The sequence below is a fragment of the Chaetura pelagica genome, unplaced genomic scaffold (genome assembly GCF_000747805.2).
Source record: "Chaetura pelagica isolate M959 unplaced genomic scaffold, ChaPel_1.0 scaffold50, whole genome shotgun sequence".
NCBI classification, from domain to species: domain Eukaryota; kingdom Metazoa; phylum Chordata; class Aves; order Apodiformes; family Apodidae; genus Chaetura; species Chaetura pelagica.
In genome coordinates this window covers 857,703-875,227 of record NW_009952366.1, presented here as the reverse complement: position 1 = coordinate 875,227, position 17,525 = coordinate 857,703, and the positions used below count along the sequence as shown (strand labels likewise).

Genomic DNA, 17,525 nt, shown 5'->3' with positions numbered 1-17,525 from the left:
CTGGGGCTCATAGGGAGACCCTGCAGGAGTGAAGACAGAGGCAAAGAAGGCATTCAGCACCTCTGCCTTCTTTATATCCTCTGTCACCAGGGCTCCCACCTCATTCCTCAATGGGCCAATATTGCCTCTAGTGCTAGTTTTGCTAGCTATGTATTTGAAAAAGCCCTTTCTATTATCCTTAACCTGACTTGCAAGGTTAAGTTCCAAGGAGGCCTTAGCTTTCCTAATTGCCTCCCTACATCCTCTGACAACAGTCCTATATTCCTCCCAAGTGACCAGCCACTCCTCCCATGATCTGTAGATTTTCCTTTTCCACTTGAGTTTGCCCAGCAGTTCCTTTTTTAACCATGCTGGTCTCCTAGCTTCCTTACTAGATTTTCTACCCATTGGGACACACTGACTCTGTGCTTGCAAGAAGTGGTCCTTGAATGTCCAGCTATCTTGAGCCCCTTTACCTTCTAGCACGCCTGTCCCATGGGACTTCCCTTAATAATTGATTGAGGAGGCCAAAGTTTGCCCTGTGGAAGTCCAGGGTTCTGGTCCTGCTGGGTATTTTGTTCCTCCCACACAGGATCCTGAACTCCACCATCTCGTGATCACTGCAGCCAAGGCTGCCATTGACCACCATTCCTTCAACAAGGCCCTCCTTGTTGGATGAGTACAAGGTCCAGCATCGCTCCTCTTCTCGTTGGCTTGTCCACCATTTGCATTAAGAAGTTGTCATCAATGCACTGGAGGAACCTCCTAGACTGTGAAAGGCTGGCTGTGTGAGTCTTCCAGCAGATATCGGGGTAGTTAAAATCCCCCATGAGGACCAAGGACTGTAGTTGTGAGGCTGCTTTCAGCTGCCTGTAGAAAGCCTCATCAACTTCCTCACATTGATCAGGAGGTCTCTAGTAGACCCCCACAACTGTACCACCCATACCAGCCTGCCCTTTAATTCTTACCCACAGACTTTCAACCTGCCCCTCATCAGCCCCTGCACAAAACTTGATACATTCTAGTTGCTCTCTCACATAAAGAGCAACTCCTCCACCTCGCTTCACCGACCGGTCTTTCCTAAAAAGCACATAACCATCCATGGCCACATTCCAGTCATGTGAGCTGTCCCACCATGTCTCTGTTATTGCTACCAGATCATAACCCTTAGACCGCACACAGACCTCTAACTCTTCCTGTTAATTCCCCATGTTGCGTGTGTTGGTGTACCGGCATTTCAGGAAGCAAGCAGAATTCAATTCCAAATCCTACTGAAAAGAAATCATCACCATTCAGGAGAATACAGAAAAATAATTACTGATGAGAAATTTTCCTTACCAATTATGTGTAATACACGTACTGAGTGGCCCTTGTATATATTTCCAGTAAATAAAGTTGCTTAAGAATCTTTGGTTTCAAATAAGGTTGTTTTCTTTACAATTAAGATCAGGACCTACATGCAGGTTACAAGACCCAGGTCTGAAAAGAACCAGCAGCAGTTTGAAGAAGGATAATGCAGATGAAATGGACCTTCTATTCTGCCTACCCCTTTCATCAGGTTTCTGAATGTACAGACATCCCATACCTGACACTCACTTGTTCATAGTTGCAGATTCTCTGAAATGAATGCACAGCTTCCCAATGCTCAAGTCTTTAAGAACTTCCATATTTTAATGTAAGGAACAGAACAATATAACTGTCTTCCAGTCTGTCCCTTCTGGAAACGTTTAGGCGCTAATCCTCCACACATTACACAGGGAAGTTAGCTCACCCTCTGGCTGTGGAAGGCTTTTCAGGGACAACTGGATCATAAAACCGATTTTCTTTTTGCATAACACCTTATAATGTGACAATGAAACAGCTCTTTAGAAGAGCAATGTTTTACACTGGAAGAGCACCAATGTTTCACTACTAGTCTGGTAACTACATTCAGCATCTGCTCTGAGTTATAATGGGATAAATATATATGCTTGTGAGAATAATGAAAAGCACTTCACCGAGACCTGGAAGAGAGAGCTAGTGAGAGATTGTCTTAAAATCATAGCTGCTAGTGTGTCAAGTCTCTCCTTATGTTTTTACTTTCATGATAAGGGCTCATGTTAAGAAACAGCCCTCAAAATTCAAAGATGTGACCTTCTTTGTGCTGTCCCACTCTAAAGTGAAAGATATTATTTTAAAGATATTTCAGTATTACTGAGTGACCTTGTGCAGTTAATGAATAGCCCAATACAGGCATTTTTGTTGCATTTGCACCTCTGAAAGCAATTCTTAAGTCGGAGAAGGTGCTGCTGATGCAGAAGCAAAAAACTACAGTCTCTTATGAGGAGCAAGGGGAGTCTGTAAGGGTACACCTGACTTTATTAATCAGAATAAAGGCCCATGTGCCTGACTTGCAGAAGCTGTGCTCTGCCAAATGATGCAGAGGAACAGCTAGCAAGTGCCGTGCTCAAAATTGTCTTGCTCATTCACAGTCAATAGTCAGGTTCAATCAAAACAACTGCTCTGAAATAACAAAATAAGCAAAAGTAGTTTTGAGCCATTCTCCTGGAAAAGCTGTCATTTTGGTTGAAGGGAATTAAAAGAATTACTACAGCAGAAGACAGAACTGATAAAATGGAAATACATGTCTACAGGTAGAGAAAGCTTAAGGAGCAATTGATAACAAATCCACCCACACAGCAAGAATGCGGCTCTGTAGAGACTTCTTGCACATGCTCCCTTCACACAGTGGTCATTTTAATTATGCCAGAAAAGGTGGAATGAAGAATTCAGTAAAGGAACTGCAACATGCTCCATAGAACGGCAGCTACTATTGGGCAGCCAAGAAAAGAAAACCATGGTACCAGATGAATTATAGCTCTCAAAACATGCATCACAGCATACCATACTGCTTCCTTATAATGAAAACAAACCTAACATATCACACAAATATTATGTACTGGGGGGGGTCCTGAAGATTCAGGGGCCAGATCATCAGGTACCCACACAGACCTCATTTCCTTCGTCCCTCAGCATATGACTGTGTAGAGCAACTAAATCCATTTCCCAGTCAGTTCTTCATCACTAAAACCTGAGCATGATTCTAAGTCTCTCACTGCACTAGCAGTAGATGGCCTCACTCACAACTTGGCTTTTAGCACTGTTAACCTGACAAATTCTGTATAGATATCTATGCTGCAGGCTGGTAGCCCAGCACCACAGTCTTATGTTTACTGGTTTTGGAAGATCATTTCAGGTAATTGTTTTAGCCTCTGTAAAGTACAGCTCAGCCATGTCTCCAACAAGGACTCAAAAACATACATGGTTTAGTTTTGCCATGAAGTTTTCTTCATCTCTTCCCTGGAAGAGATCTACACTCTCTGACAAGCTTCAGGTTGGTGCATGAAAAATGATACAGCAGTAATGTGTAGAAAGACCAAGCACAGCTGGCTAGTGCTGGGTATTTAACTACAGTCTGATGCTAATTATCCATCAACACTAAAACAAGAAGATGACACCTGGCAACTATCATCCCAGAGTGCTAAAGGGCACAGAGGAGAACAGGCTGGATAATCCCAAAGCAATATGATGTGTGATGCTGGGCTGGCAGACTGCCACGAAAGTCCCCAGTACAACTGCACCCACATTGTTAGTATATGTTGATATGGCACCTTCTAAGGGTAAAGGCTAGTGAAAATTACTTTTCTGATCTATGATAATTATATCATGATCCATTTTACTAATTTCCTCTTCATTTTGCTTAAGCTTGTCATCAACTGAAGAAAAATTTAATGTCAGAGATAATATTTACTGAAGTTCTCATAATCTAATATATTTAGCAGAGTACTGCAGCAAATTCTAACAAAGTGAGAGAAGCCACAAGGAGATAACAATGACTGAAGAATCTAGAGAACTGCAAATTCTTAAGGATTCCCTGATTCAGTTTCACCAACTGCCAGAAAGCAACTGTGAAATTAAATCCAATTCACACATTATGCACAATTAGGTTAGATTAAAGACAATCTGTCATCCTAAACTGTGAAAGGCTTTGCTGGCTAGCAGTGAAACTTCAAAAACTCTTTCATGCACCGTTTGGTATTTCATTTCACCCCTTATTTCTGAGGAGCCTGACAGATGCAGCAGAAAAATCCTTGGAACAGTGATGGTAATTATCATTTATTTTTCCTCCATCTGACTGCATCCTTAATTTATTCCTCTTGTGAATTAACCACATGTAGCATCAACACAAAAAATACTAGGTGCATACAGAATGCCAATATTCGGTGAGTGAGTAGCAGGGGTCTGTCTTAGCAAAACCCACAAGAAGTATCAAATTCCAGGTAAGGTATGCAAGTTCAGTGATTTGTAATCAAGATTTTCACAGTTGTCTTACAAGGAGTTTCCAGTTAAGACTTTGTTGCTTGAATATTAATTAGAGAGACTATCACACCTAAAGCATGACCTTGCCCATCAGGTTGCTTGCAGTTTAGATTACATTCATTTAGCAGAAGATCAGAACAATTTGTTACCTTGAGGTAGCATGGCTGCAAAACGTGTTCATTCATCCCAGTAGTAGTCTACAAAAGAGAGTGTAAAACTTCTACAGTTCACTCTAAGTCTCATGGAAAAACAGCAGTGTTTTTCACCTATTCTTCACTCTGATCTTTCTCACTTGGTTAAATTGCACACAGAGCCTTAAAAAAAAACCTCTACTTAGCTGCTTAACTTTCTCTACTCAGACACTGTTGTGTAGAAACTTCACTCAGAAAACATGAAAAAGAATCTTAAATAAAAAATTAACCAATCCATTTTTTAAAGGTTGACTAAGAAAAGCAGAATGTTTTAAATAGACTACCCAGTACAGATGTCTTTGTACAATAGGATTGGTACTCTGAAAAAAAAAAATTGCTTTTTTTTTCTGGTTATGATTACTTGATGTTCAGTATTCACTTCCAGTTGAAGTGCCCCTTATTCTCTCTATACTTTATTGTACAGTGGCACCAAGGATGCTCAATCAACAGCAGGGCCATGACCTACGGATAAGAGAAACTGCTTGTCAACTGCACAGTTGACAAAAAAACTTAAATGCACATCAGTGAACATAACTGTAAAAAAAGGTGTGGTTTTACTTCCTTATACACTTTTTATATTCCCGTCTTTGTTTTCCCCTTCCTCCTCCCATTTTTACATGGAATTGTATTGAACTGTTGCAAATTAATTAATTAACGAATTAATTAATAGATTTCTGTCAGTCAGGTTAGCTTTTGCCTAAATCAATGCTCATTCTGCTCACCATGTGGCCACATGTATAGTAGGACTGGCTAAGGGGTACAAAGGCAATGCAGAGATGAAGGAGGGATGCTCCATTCCCTCCTGTATTAGTGGTTTGCACTTACATAAGATTAGACCCTTCACAAATCACACACCACCGTTGCCCAGATGTTTATCTCAGTATGTTTCATTTAAAACAGGATCACAAATCTTTACTCCCCCACAATCCATTTGTCCATTTAGTCTGATTGAGGGTTTAGAATATCACTTTACAAGTTTAATGTCAAATGCAACACAGGTACATTTTAAGTGCTTTCCTAAGCTAGGTAATTTTTCTGAAACAGATCTTTAGCAAAAAAAAAGCTTTCTGAAAGCTCATCTATGTCATTACTCTATTGGTTTAACTTTATATCAGATCTTAGCCTGCAGTGGTATCGATTACTTTCTTCCCCCTCAGCTGGGACATTATTTTCAACCTTTAAAAGGAAATACTGCATTAGTGTTGCACTAATTAAAGTATATCCATATTTACGTAAATAGGCAAGCATTCCCATATTATTATGCATATATAAAGGACTGAGAATGCAGCCTCAAGTTTGTTTCCACAATCTAGGAATTACAAGGTTAGTATTAACCTCACTGTGGAGCCATATTAACATGTGCAAAACCAGTTGTGCACAGCAAGCCAGAAGCAGAGTGTTTCCTTCATTCCTTGCAAAAGTACAGAAGCATAGGGAAAAAACTCATAAAGTAGGCTAAAGGTATTTGAAAATCTGAAGCCTGTTTCTTAAAATGAAATAAATTTTGTTTATAAAGTAATGTATTTTCTGAAAATACCTGAGTTTCCATGCTTATTAGAATTTAACGTCAGAAGAAAAAACATATTTTCTAAATGCTTCAAAGCACTTGTAGTAATAATGCACCTATTACCATGAATACCTGTAACACTTGTAAAGGCCAAATACTACTTGCATAGCAGTTCTATCGCTGTATTCAATCCACTCATTTAAAAATAAAATCAACCTCCAAAACCTTTAAAATTCTCCCATGGCTTCCTTTCACAATCCTATCCAAACACAGAACACGTTTACAACCACATATATGTGGTATCATATATACACATAATGCTTCTTCAAGATTTCACAGGACATTCAAATAAAATCTCCAGAATAAATGTACAAAAAGGTAACTGTAAAGAAGCTCTAACTATCTTACGTAAAGGTTGGTGGGCCATGAGAAATATTAAAACAAAAGAAGGAAATCAGCTATCACGAACTGGCAATCTAGTCATAAAGCATCAGAAGTTCATTCATTTTGTAAGTGTACCAGGCTCCTTTGCCTCTAAATGGTAATTTATAATGCACATCTTATAAGCTGCCTATAGCAAAATGACAGCCAAGATAATCAGAGGGAAAAAGAAAGCCTTTTGGTCATATTTTGAATATGTCAGATGCATTAAATGGGGCAATGCATTGAATTATCATATATTTTCAGACCAAAAATGAATTTAAAATTTTTATTTTCCTCCTACTGGAAGTTCGTAACTGCTTCAAGATGAAGTACTAAGAGATAAATGGAGATCATAAAAAGTAATTACACATCTCAGTGCTAACCATTTACTGTTTAATCATTTTGGGGAATCTTAATATATTGTATGCATAGCAATACTGCCAAGATGGAAAAGAAAGATAAAATACTACTGTGAAATTAAATTATTTTTTTCTCTATCAGAGTCTAACACCTTAGAAACTCTTGTTCTCTCTTTTTCTACCTTCCCTGGGCAGCCTTAAATCCTGCAAAGGATGATTCCTTCCATGCACTAGATCCATGCAGCTTTCCCATTCTTAAATCATCAGGAAAATCATCTGCTTTACGCTAATGAGTACTCTATTCTCTGAGCAACAAAAAAAAGCAGTTGCCAAGCAACAAGAATGAGATCAGCAATCTATAACATCTTTACACACACATGAACTGGAGGTGCTGTCACAGCTTGTCACCTTCAGGCAGATGAGACTCACCTATTCTTATCTAACATACTTGTTCCTAAAGGTGGCCCCTCTTCTTCATTTACCTGTTCAGTGCACATTAAACGTTGTTCATGGCTGAGCTGCATAATTTAAGACTGCTTTACAGTCTTTTATTTGCAATCATCTAAACCACATCAATGAAATTTTAACAAGGAGGAAAACATTTATACTACTTCATTCATATTAATGCATGTCCCTGGCTGCATGCGGAAAGACAATCAGCAGAGAGTAAGACTAATACACACTGAGAAACTGAAGTAAAATGAGAGCAGAAAAAGCTTAATTCATACTTTCTATCAATTTTGAGTTAGAAAATGTCAGTGCAAATTAGACAAGAGTGGCTATGGCACAGCTGACACTGAATTTGTCTCAAGACTGAGGAGATGGGAAGAAAAAGAATATAGCCAGAAGGGAAACAGAACATTCCCAGCCACTTAAGGAACAGAGATGTGGAGGTTTTTTTCTACAAAGACGACCTAGGGTGCTCATTGACTTAACCATGACCAAGCTGTAATCAATTCCATAAATAAAACCAAAACGGATTAATCTTTTTTGTCACACCACAACATTCAGTCCACCTCTGACCCAGTACAATATTTGCAACATGGTGCATTTCCCAAAATGCATGGGAGAACTGAAAGCCACGTGAAATGCACATCTTGAAATAACCCTCAGGAGAGAAGTACTTCTGTAGGAGAAAATACACTTCACGAAATGGGTGAACAGCACCTAAGACAACAATAACCCATGCTGCTGTAACAATTCATTTAAAGTGAAAACACCTTAGAGAATATGTAGAGAATCCAGACATAAATAATTTCATGTCCAGTGCACAGCTAAGCAATACGTAGTAACGAAGATTTTTCTGTAAAAATAAATTCTCAGCTAAGCAGATACAGCCTAAATTTCTGCAGGAGAATCTTCTTCACATGGATTACACAGGGAAAACTGATGAAAATTCAAGACTGGAAGAGGAGTATAGATGACTGTAAGACTGAAATGATACCATGGGCAATCAATCATGGAAGCAACATCACCCATTTTACAAAGGCACATCATGATACATTATGGACATGCTAACATTTGTTAGCATGAGCAGAGATTCAATATTTTACCATTAGATTACCAAGGACTACACTAATCAAATGCCTGGTTCTGAGCACCAGCAGTCTCCAGTGCTTAACTCTCTTCTCTACCTGCCTAGAAACAGGGTGCTCTGAGGTAAGGTTTTCACAAGTAAGCAGCTTCACCACATTTGCAAAAAAAGGCTCATTTAAGAAACTTCTGTAATTCTAATGTTCATGTGACTGCCCATATAAAGGCCCAAGTAGCTTATATCATAATGAAATACCTTCATCAAAATATGAAGGTAGGGTGGAAGGAGAGTGAGGCTGGGGAAATCGTACACTCAGACTGAGGGCTCCAACATCCCATGTTGAGGAGGGGCAGGTTTCTCTCTTCTTCCTCCACAACTGAGTGGTGACATTGCCAGAATATTGTGACAGAGAGGGGCCAACTGGTCTTCACAGGTCTAGGACAATGGCTGGCTCTCCAAGGCAATTTAGCCCAAATTACTTGGCTCATTAGAATATAGTGTCAAATCCTAACTTAAATCCATGTCCCTCCTTTAAGTTACAGTAAATTATCACAAGATAAAAGTTGCAAGAACCTATCAAAGCTCCAACCTCAAAAGAGAAGCCAGTCATCAGGATGAGTTTGCAAAGAGCTCCTTGATTTTGACATGGGCTGACCAGACAGACAAATTTAAAAGTTCTGTGCTTTTTCCCTTCTCTAAAGCTAATGGTAAAGGCCATTGTACAGAATAAGAAAGTAACACATCAGTCTCTACCTTGACAATGCCCATGGCTCCTAAAAAAAAAAAAAATTCTTCCTCTTTCTCCTCCATTAGGACAAACAAAAACTTATTTGAACTGGGCATCCTAACATGACATTGAAGGAATGATGACCTACTGTAACTAACAACACATACTCCACATCTGTCCAAGCCTCATTGCTAAGCAACAAACAAGGGCTGAAACAATCATTATGTTCACTCTCTTAAAAGGCAGAATGCCATCCTCCAGGTAGAGGCATGATAAATGACTACTCTTCTCCTCTTCCACTACATGAATACCTATTATAAGCTCAGTTATCCAGAAAATCATGCTCAGAGGACTCTGTAATTCAGGGCTGCAGAAGTTTCTGCAGAGTAATTCCCACTTACGCAGAACTGTTTGGCAGGACATCAGCATCCACCAAAAAAATACAATCCTAGTCTTGACAGGATACACATCTCTTCAAAAAGCATAAACTGCATCTATACTGAGGCACCACCTGATAACTTAACCAGGAGCTTGGACTTCGAAGAAATTTGTTTCATCTCTCTCATCTCAGCTTGATTACTGGGCTCTATAACTCCAGAACCTAATTTCTGGCACTCAAAAAAAAAAAAATAAAAAAATTTAAGAAATCCAAGAATTTACTGTTTTGCTGCAACTCAAACAGCCACCCTTTGTTTTGTTTACCTTTCCTGCTGCCTCAGTCTGAAAATTTCACCATATTAAAGGAATGCACTGGACTGGAATGCATGATATTAAGGAACGTACTGAGCTTATCTGAACAGTTTTGAATGGGGTAAAGCAGAAGATGACAGAAAAGCAAAATCTAGAATCCAATTGTGAAATGTGGGGAGATGGAGGGTTAGACTGACAAGGTAATTCACCTGAAGAAAAGTTCTGTAGTGGTTACCTGGAAAGACTAGCTAACAGAATTTAGCTGCAAGATCCATCTTTCCAGATATTCACAAGAAAATTCTACAGAATGTTGCCAAGACAACATAATGGAAACTGAAGACTAGGGACCACACTGTGCTGCTTGGAGACCATATTAATAAACTCTTCTCCTGTGGTAGGAAGTACTTCACTGAAATATATTTCAGTGAGTACACTTAACTATGATTCATATTTTTTGCACTAAGCTCAATTATCTAGTTGTTTTGTTCGTATAGTCCTAATACAAGATCCATATGCCCATTACTCCTATGTGCAATTACATAATAATCATATGTCCTAACAAAAATATTACCAACACAGCAATTGCATGTTTTAGAGTTAAGACACAGAGAAGGAACAAGAACAGTTTTAAAAGTGATACAGTATATTAATGAATTGTGCTACAGAACTTGGGGAATTCCTACCGCACTGTGTCTCAGAGTACCCAAGACTTCATTACAACTTGCACATACTAAAACTTCCTTTATCAGCAGCCATAATACTGTGATTTTTGTCCTCATGCTTGCTGCAGACACCCATTCCTTACTGGATAAAGCAGCTTATTTCCACGAAGACAGAAAAAGTGTCTAGTCTTCTCATAGTTCTGCCTGCTAGTGAGCTGACACTAATGACACAGTGGATTATCTCCAATTTGAACCTCCTACACTTGCATGCTCTGAAACATTGATTCCTATAGTAGAGGAAGAAAATGTCTCTTGACTGATATTTTATGCATGTCAAATTTTATCACTGAATTTTCAGTTTCAGTTCTGTTTCATATGAATTTCCCTATACATCTATGAAGATAGAGTCTCAAAATGTTTCTATTTAGAAATATCAAAAGAAAAAACTCTTTACATCTTATACTTACTATGAAGAAATGGAAATCTGACTCCTTAACATTTTTAAACGTCAAAAGCAATGTGGTAGATTGTAATTTAATTTATTTTTATGACAAAATTCTAAACAGCTAACATGAAAGCAGTAGAAGATGCTTAACACAAGCCTTCAGAGCCTTCATGCTTCCACAGCTTGTCACAACCTCATGGTTGTTACCCTTTTTTTCTTCTAGAATTCAAAGCTGGCTCCAAAACCAAGGTAACCCAAACTCATGTTTATTTGTGTATTGAGGCCTTTCCCAAGGATGTGACACAACAAGTACAATCCAAACCCAAAATGTTTAGGCTATTTCAAATAGATTTGGCAAGGTGCCCTATAATGTACTTAACTGGAATACTGAAGCATCATAAAACATATGTAAATATACCAAGAAAATTTATCTCTCAGCAAGAACATGCCCTATTTTCTAAAACTGAATTTGTAATGGCTTCCTGGATAGCCTGGGGAAAGATACTTGGTCTTTCTCAATTTCATGTCTGCAAGAATGCAATAACTTTACTTACTTCACAGGGGTGTTACAAGAATCAGCTTGTGTTTGCATAACCACTTTGAAGATGAAAACTGCTATTTAAATGCTAAGTGTCATTTGATAGAAATCAGCAAAAACTAACCACCTGCACAAACCCAAAACAAGACTATCCTCTCTCCATGTACAGATGAGCACATAATCTGAAAGTAGTATTCTTTCATCCATTGCCATGTCTTCAAAGAAAACAGCAAGTGCTTATCAGTCCTTACTGCCTTAAATCCTAGTTGTCACCCATTGATCCTGTCACATACATTTCACAGCTTGTAAGATGTGCTTCCTATACATGTAACACAAATATTAACATTTACGGTGTTATTGACACAAAGTTTTAGTCAATCAGTCTTTACAGGTGTAACTGCTTTGAAGTCCCCTAATGGAAGCTTTCTTCTGTTTCAAAGTACTGTTTCAACTCACAGTGATTTAATACACTCCATACATCTTCCAGTGACAAAATGAAAGAAAACCATCTACATTTCTTTGTCCGTACTCATTTGTTTCTAGTTTCAATATATGGCAAAGAACTCAAGAGCTTTGAAGATATCTTAATCAAACTGAACAAGCAACTGCTTTACACAAACATTAATTAACTAGATATTGGAATGCCCTCCTTCTCTTTCTTCTGCTTTAGCCCCAGCTGAAAGAGCCAATGACTAAGACATAACTGCATAAGTAAGAGCTACAGTATTCAGATAAAATTATGACGCCAACATTTCCCACAGTTTTAGTAATGCTCTTGCTTTGGAAGAATGTAGACATACCAAACTGGGGAATAAGTAAGAATTTTCTAGAGTATCAAAGGTCAAAAGCATTTTCATATCTAGGCTTAAGTCATAAACTCTCCATCTCAAGCATAACAAAACAGCAATTTATAAGTTCAGAAACACTTTAATGACCTAATAATTTTGTTATTTTGAATTGAATTTTTTTATTAAAAATCCATTTAAAAACTTACTAGCTCTGCATAAAAAGTTAATTGTCTCGACCTCTTCCCACCAGAAGTGATTAGGGCTTTTTTTTTATTCTGTTATTTTAGTTGTGATTTTAGAGACAGTTAAAAAATTGTTTTATCTGAATGTTCATGTCCTCTATTCTGTCTTTAGTCATGAACCTTGAATATTTCTGATATGAAAGGAAGCAGCCAGTTATCTACTCTGTAAAATATTTCACATTCAGCACCTTACACCTTCAATCTAGTGTACTGAAATCCAGTACTAGAAAAGCCTTTTCCAGCACAGAAATCCACTTTCGACAGTTTTTTACCTAGTGACAGACACAGCTGACTGTGACATAACTCCTTGTTTTTTCACAGTTAAGAGGAGACATTTTGTATTCTGCTCAAAAAGAGGTGACTGAAGAGCAGAAGGGAAAGCTGCTTAGGTCAGCTGCTGAGGCTGCTGTGCTCTGGGACAAGTGAAGCCTTTCAGAGGGAGGAGAATCCACACTCCTCCTTGAGCATTTGAGCATGTTAATCTCAAGGGAAGTTCAGGAACACAGGACAGCGTGGGGAGAAGCATTTCTATTTCATCTCACCAGACCTGACCATTTTCTATTTTAAAACTTATACAAATCTGGTTTATTAGCTTGTATTCTATTAATCACCTGTCCTTTGTCTCGTCAGAAGTCAGGTCAGGAGACACTTGAGAAATTATCAGTGAAGACAGCAGGCAGACCGACATTCATCCTGTTGAGATGTGTATCTGCTGGAGACCTGATCAGGATGAGGCCTGTAGATGAAGCCTTCTTCAAATAAATGGAAGTCGTCTCACATTCACAGGCCCTTGTCCTGATGCAGGACTTTAACCACTTTTGTATCTTCTAGAAGGACAATACAACAGGGCACAAATAATCCAGATTTATGCAGTGTATTGATGACAGCTTCCTGACAAATGTGATCAAGGAGCCAACAAAGAGGGGTGCTCTGCGGGACGTCATACAGATATAGAAGAAATAAATGGTCAGGAGCAGCCTTGGCTGCAGTGACCATGAGACAGTGGAGTTAAGGATTCTGAAAAGAGCAAACAAGGCAAAAGCAAGACCACAGGCCCAGATTTCAAGAAAGCAGACCCTAATATCTTCAGAGACCTGCTCAGAAAAATCCAATAGAATATAGAGGAAAAAAAAAGGTCTCAGGAGAGCTGGCTGCTATTACAGGATCACTTCCTCCAAGCTCGAGAGAATTCCATACTGACAAACATGAAAACAAAAGCAGGAGGCCTGAATGGATGAGAAAGGAGCTCCTGACTTAATAACAATGCAGACACATTTTTATTTTTTTTTAAGAACACAGGTATCAGAAAATAGCTTTTAAAATATATTTAGCTTAAAAAAATGCTGTGCTTTAAATATACCCTGAAGTAACTTTTCTCTTCAAGAAAACATTCTTCCTGCTTGCATTACTTTCATTCTTGCTCCTGCCTATTAAAATGTCCAGGGGAAGACAAACCAGTTCTGCCTGCAGACTCAGGAAATAAGTCTGAAAATATCTTCTCACTGTATCTTACAAACATGTTCTAAAACACTCACCAGTTTGCCACCAGTGGTCCAAGACAGGTACCTTGAAGACCTTTTTTGACCATTCTAGTGTGTCCACATCACAGTGCTCACCAGCTACAAATAATGTTCTGAACCTTTAAATAAAAACAGAAAAGTACATATCTTGATCTGGGTGGGAAAAGGAATACAAGGGAACAAATTCAATTATGTCTCTGGTTGGTGTCCCAGAGAAAGAGGAAAGGGGAAGGAGGACTCTTACTCTTTTTATGTTCCTTCCTACTAAGTAACAATTAGTTTCTTAGCAATATTAAGTTATGCTACTTGATACATCATGTAAAAGGAGCTTTACTTTCTGAATGCAAAGATCTTGGGAGACCAGAAGGAAGCAACTGTCAATGGAAGTAGGTAGACATCCGTTAAGCAAAACGTGAGAAATACTCAGAAGGGGTCAGAAAGAGGTATCACAAAAATTAGTGAAGCAATAAACAGAATAAAAGGATATACCTGTAGCATAACTACTAGTTTTAAGTTCTTAATGATGTTTCATTTAACCAGATTTTAGTATTTTTTGAAGTGTTGACTGATCTTTTTACAGGCCTTTGGAAATGAGTTTTTGGAGAAACAGTGGGATATAAAGCCATTTCCTGCGGGGAGGCAGGCTATGTATATTTCTATATATATAAATACAAAAATAAAGTCATTCTTCCTAGATAATGCCAATATGAACCACATTCAGCAGCCTTGGGTCCCTGATCACAGTTCTAAACTTCAGCTCATTTGATTGGACATCCCACAGGCACCTCTGGCAGAGATGCAGCAATGCAATGGCAGATGCCTGGCAATCCTGACAGATGTGATTTCTGTGTTTGTGCCATTAAATTAGGTAATGCTACATAAATGGGTATTAAACCCACACATGGTCTTTACCTTCAGAATCTTTTATCAAATGTTTAGTCACACTTTATCATCCTTCATTAAGCCCTACAAATTCACTTCACACCCTGTTTAGAATGATAAGGTCCTCTACATCAATGGCAGCTTTCTTAAATATGACTATCAGCACTCAGAAGTTAGAAATCACCATATATTACTGCATGCTGCTAAGGTTATGACCTTTCTAACATTGCACCGTATCTTTATTCTTGTCATTTTTTGTACCTATGTCCTAAGGAGCAATTTAAAACTCTGTTAAATTGCATATAGTGCAGCCCCACTTTTGATACTGTGTACAGTTCTGGGCCCCACAATTTAAGAAGGATGTTAAAGTCCTTGAATGCATCCAGAGAAGGGCAGCAAAGATGGTGAACATGCTGGAAGGAATGTCCTATGAGGATCAGCTGAGGACTTGGGGCTTGCCTAGTTTGGAGAAAACAAGACTGAGGGGCTCATTGCTCTCTACAGCTTCCTGAGGAGAAGTGGGGAGGGAGGTGCTGATTTCTTCTCCCTGGTATCCAGTGAGAAGACACTAATATAATATAAATATTCTATTCCATTGTATTATATTGTCATGGATAATCATGATAGTAGCCAGACACAGTCACTATACTAAAGAGAAGAATCATTTACAAACTTGCCCCCACACCTTCAATAAAGAAATAATCAATCGCCTTTGTGTAGAAACACAGAAATTTTAATTTAAATTCAAAGTCATAAAATGGTTGTCATTGAAAGGGACCTTTAAGGTAATCTAGTTCCATCCCCCTGCCATAAGCAGGGACACCTCTCACTAGATGAGGTTGCTCAAAGCGCCATCCAGCCTGGCCTTGAAACACTTCCAGGGAGGAGGCAACCACAACTTCCAACTGTGCCAGTGTCTCAACACCCTTACACTAAAGAATTTCTTCCTAATGTCTAACCTAAATCTACCCTCTTCCAGTTTGAAACCATTATCCTGTGTCTTATCACTACATGCCCTTGTAAAAAGCCCCTCCCCAGTTTTCCTGTAGCCCCTTCAGGTACTGGAAGGCCGCTATAAGGTCTCCCTGGAGCCTTCTGTTCTCCAGAGTGAACAGCCCCAACTCTTTCAGCCTGTCTTCATAGGAGAGGTGCTCCAGCCCTCTGATCATCTTTGTGGCCCTTCATGGAGAAGGGAGTACGTTTTCCACAAGTCATATGTTCAAATACATGCCCTCCTCTGGACTCACTCCACCAGTCCAGATGATATACAGATGAAAACAAATGGCCAACTATACTCAGATGAACTGCTGATCTATATTCAATGCTTCATCATTAGTACATGCCTGGTTTTATAGTCCGTGTTGTGGCACCATGGTTTCTATTGACAGCAATGCGTATTATATATTTTTATATAAAATGTATATGCTGAACTAGTTCTTTAGGCTTCTACAGTCCACAAAGAACATGAGTCAACTTCAGAGAGTCGCAAAAGATTATAGTTTCATTTTTATATAACAAAGACAAAATGAAAACCAACATGAAACAAAATCCATGGTCCTAGAGCAACACTAACGCATGACTAGGCTACAATATAGAGACTTTGCTAAGTTACTCTTTAAAAAAACAGCAATAGACATTAAGTTCTTGCATTATAATTTGGAAAGGATGTTTCTGCTTCTCAGAAAAAGGAAATCAGGAATGTATGCAAAATTTGGACATTCTTATTTTGCTACTGATTCAACATGTTCCTATTTAACCACGATTTTGAAACAGAAATTATCTATTTGGGAAATAAAATCTAAACAAGAAGGGAAACTGAGGCATAACATTTCTGTTTTTTCTTTAACATAAAAATCACAGGGGAAAATTGCACGTCCTTCTCCAGAAGGCTGGTGTGGCAATCAGAAACAATTAATCCATGCCAATGCCAGTTTGTAACCACCAGGTGCAACCCTTCCATGAGGAATAATGTGAATTTTGAACACAGAGCTGCCAGGCACATGCTCTACTGCTACAGACCAGAGAACTTGCTTTTCTTCTGTAGTATCTGCACAGGATGTGCTCATGCCTCCCCTCCCCCAAATGCTCCCTACTTGGCATATGACCAACAGAGACAGTGCTTTCATTTTACCCAGAGATGCAATTTAAAACCTCAAAGAGTTGAGGGGAAAGAGGAAATGTAAGAGGAAATAAAAGATTTGAACTCTTATTTTCTAGCAAATAACCTCTTTCATTCTCTTATTGAAAGCATACAGGTATACTCTGACACTACAAATGACTAAACATTTCATTAACAGGCTGTTATGCCAAAAGAAACTGCCGACACTCTGCTGAGTGCTGCATCAATCCTCAAGGTTTCTGAGATGACAGAATGCCTAATTAAGATATGAACAGAGCTTCATGTGGCCTAGTATCAGACTGGGATGAAAAATACTTCTGCAAAATGTCCCCTTGTGAGGATTGCAGCACACTCTACCACAGCCAGGTCAATGTCAGTGACATTTTGGTTCAGTTCAAGTCTTCATACAGTCCATTATGAATGAAAGCAACAGCTGAACAAAGGACTTGACTCTGACCCTTCAGCAATGGCCACAAATGCATTGATTTTGTAAAACATGCAGAACTGTGGCCACAAAAAGAAACGATGCTTAGATATGGCAGGGGTGGGGAAAAAAAAAA

The 17,525-nt window shown here is 38.8% G+C and overlaps 1 protein-coding gene across 1 annotated transcript in view; it reads right to left on the bottom strand.

Annotated features, from left to right (window-relative positions):
• The window catches only part of ACSS3 (acyl-CoA synthetase short-chain family member 3), a 96,563-nt gene that overhangs the window by 23,806 nt on the left and 55,232 nt on the right, over positions 1 to 17,525 (bottom strand). Inside the window, exon 9 of the mRNA XM_010008047.1 lies at positions 13,980 to 14,083. Coding sequence (XP_010006349.1) covers positions 13,980 to 14,083 — 104 coding nt within the window. The remainder of the gene's footprint in view (positions 1 to 13,979; positions 14,084 to 17,525) is intronic.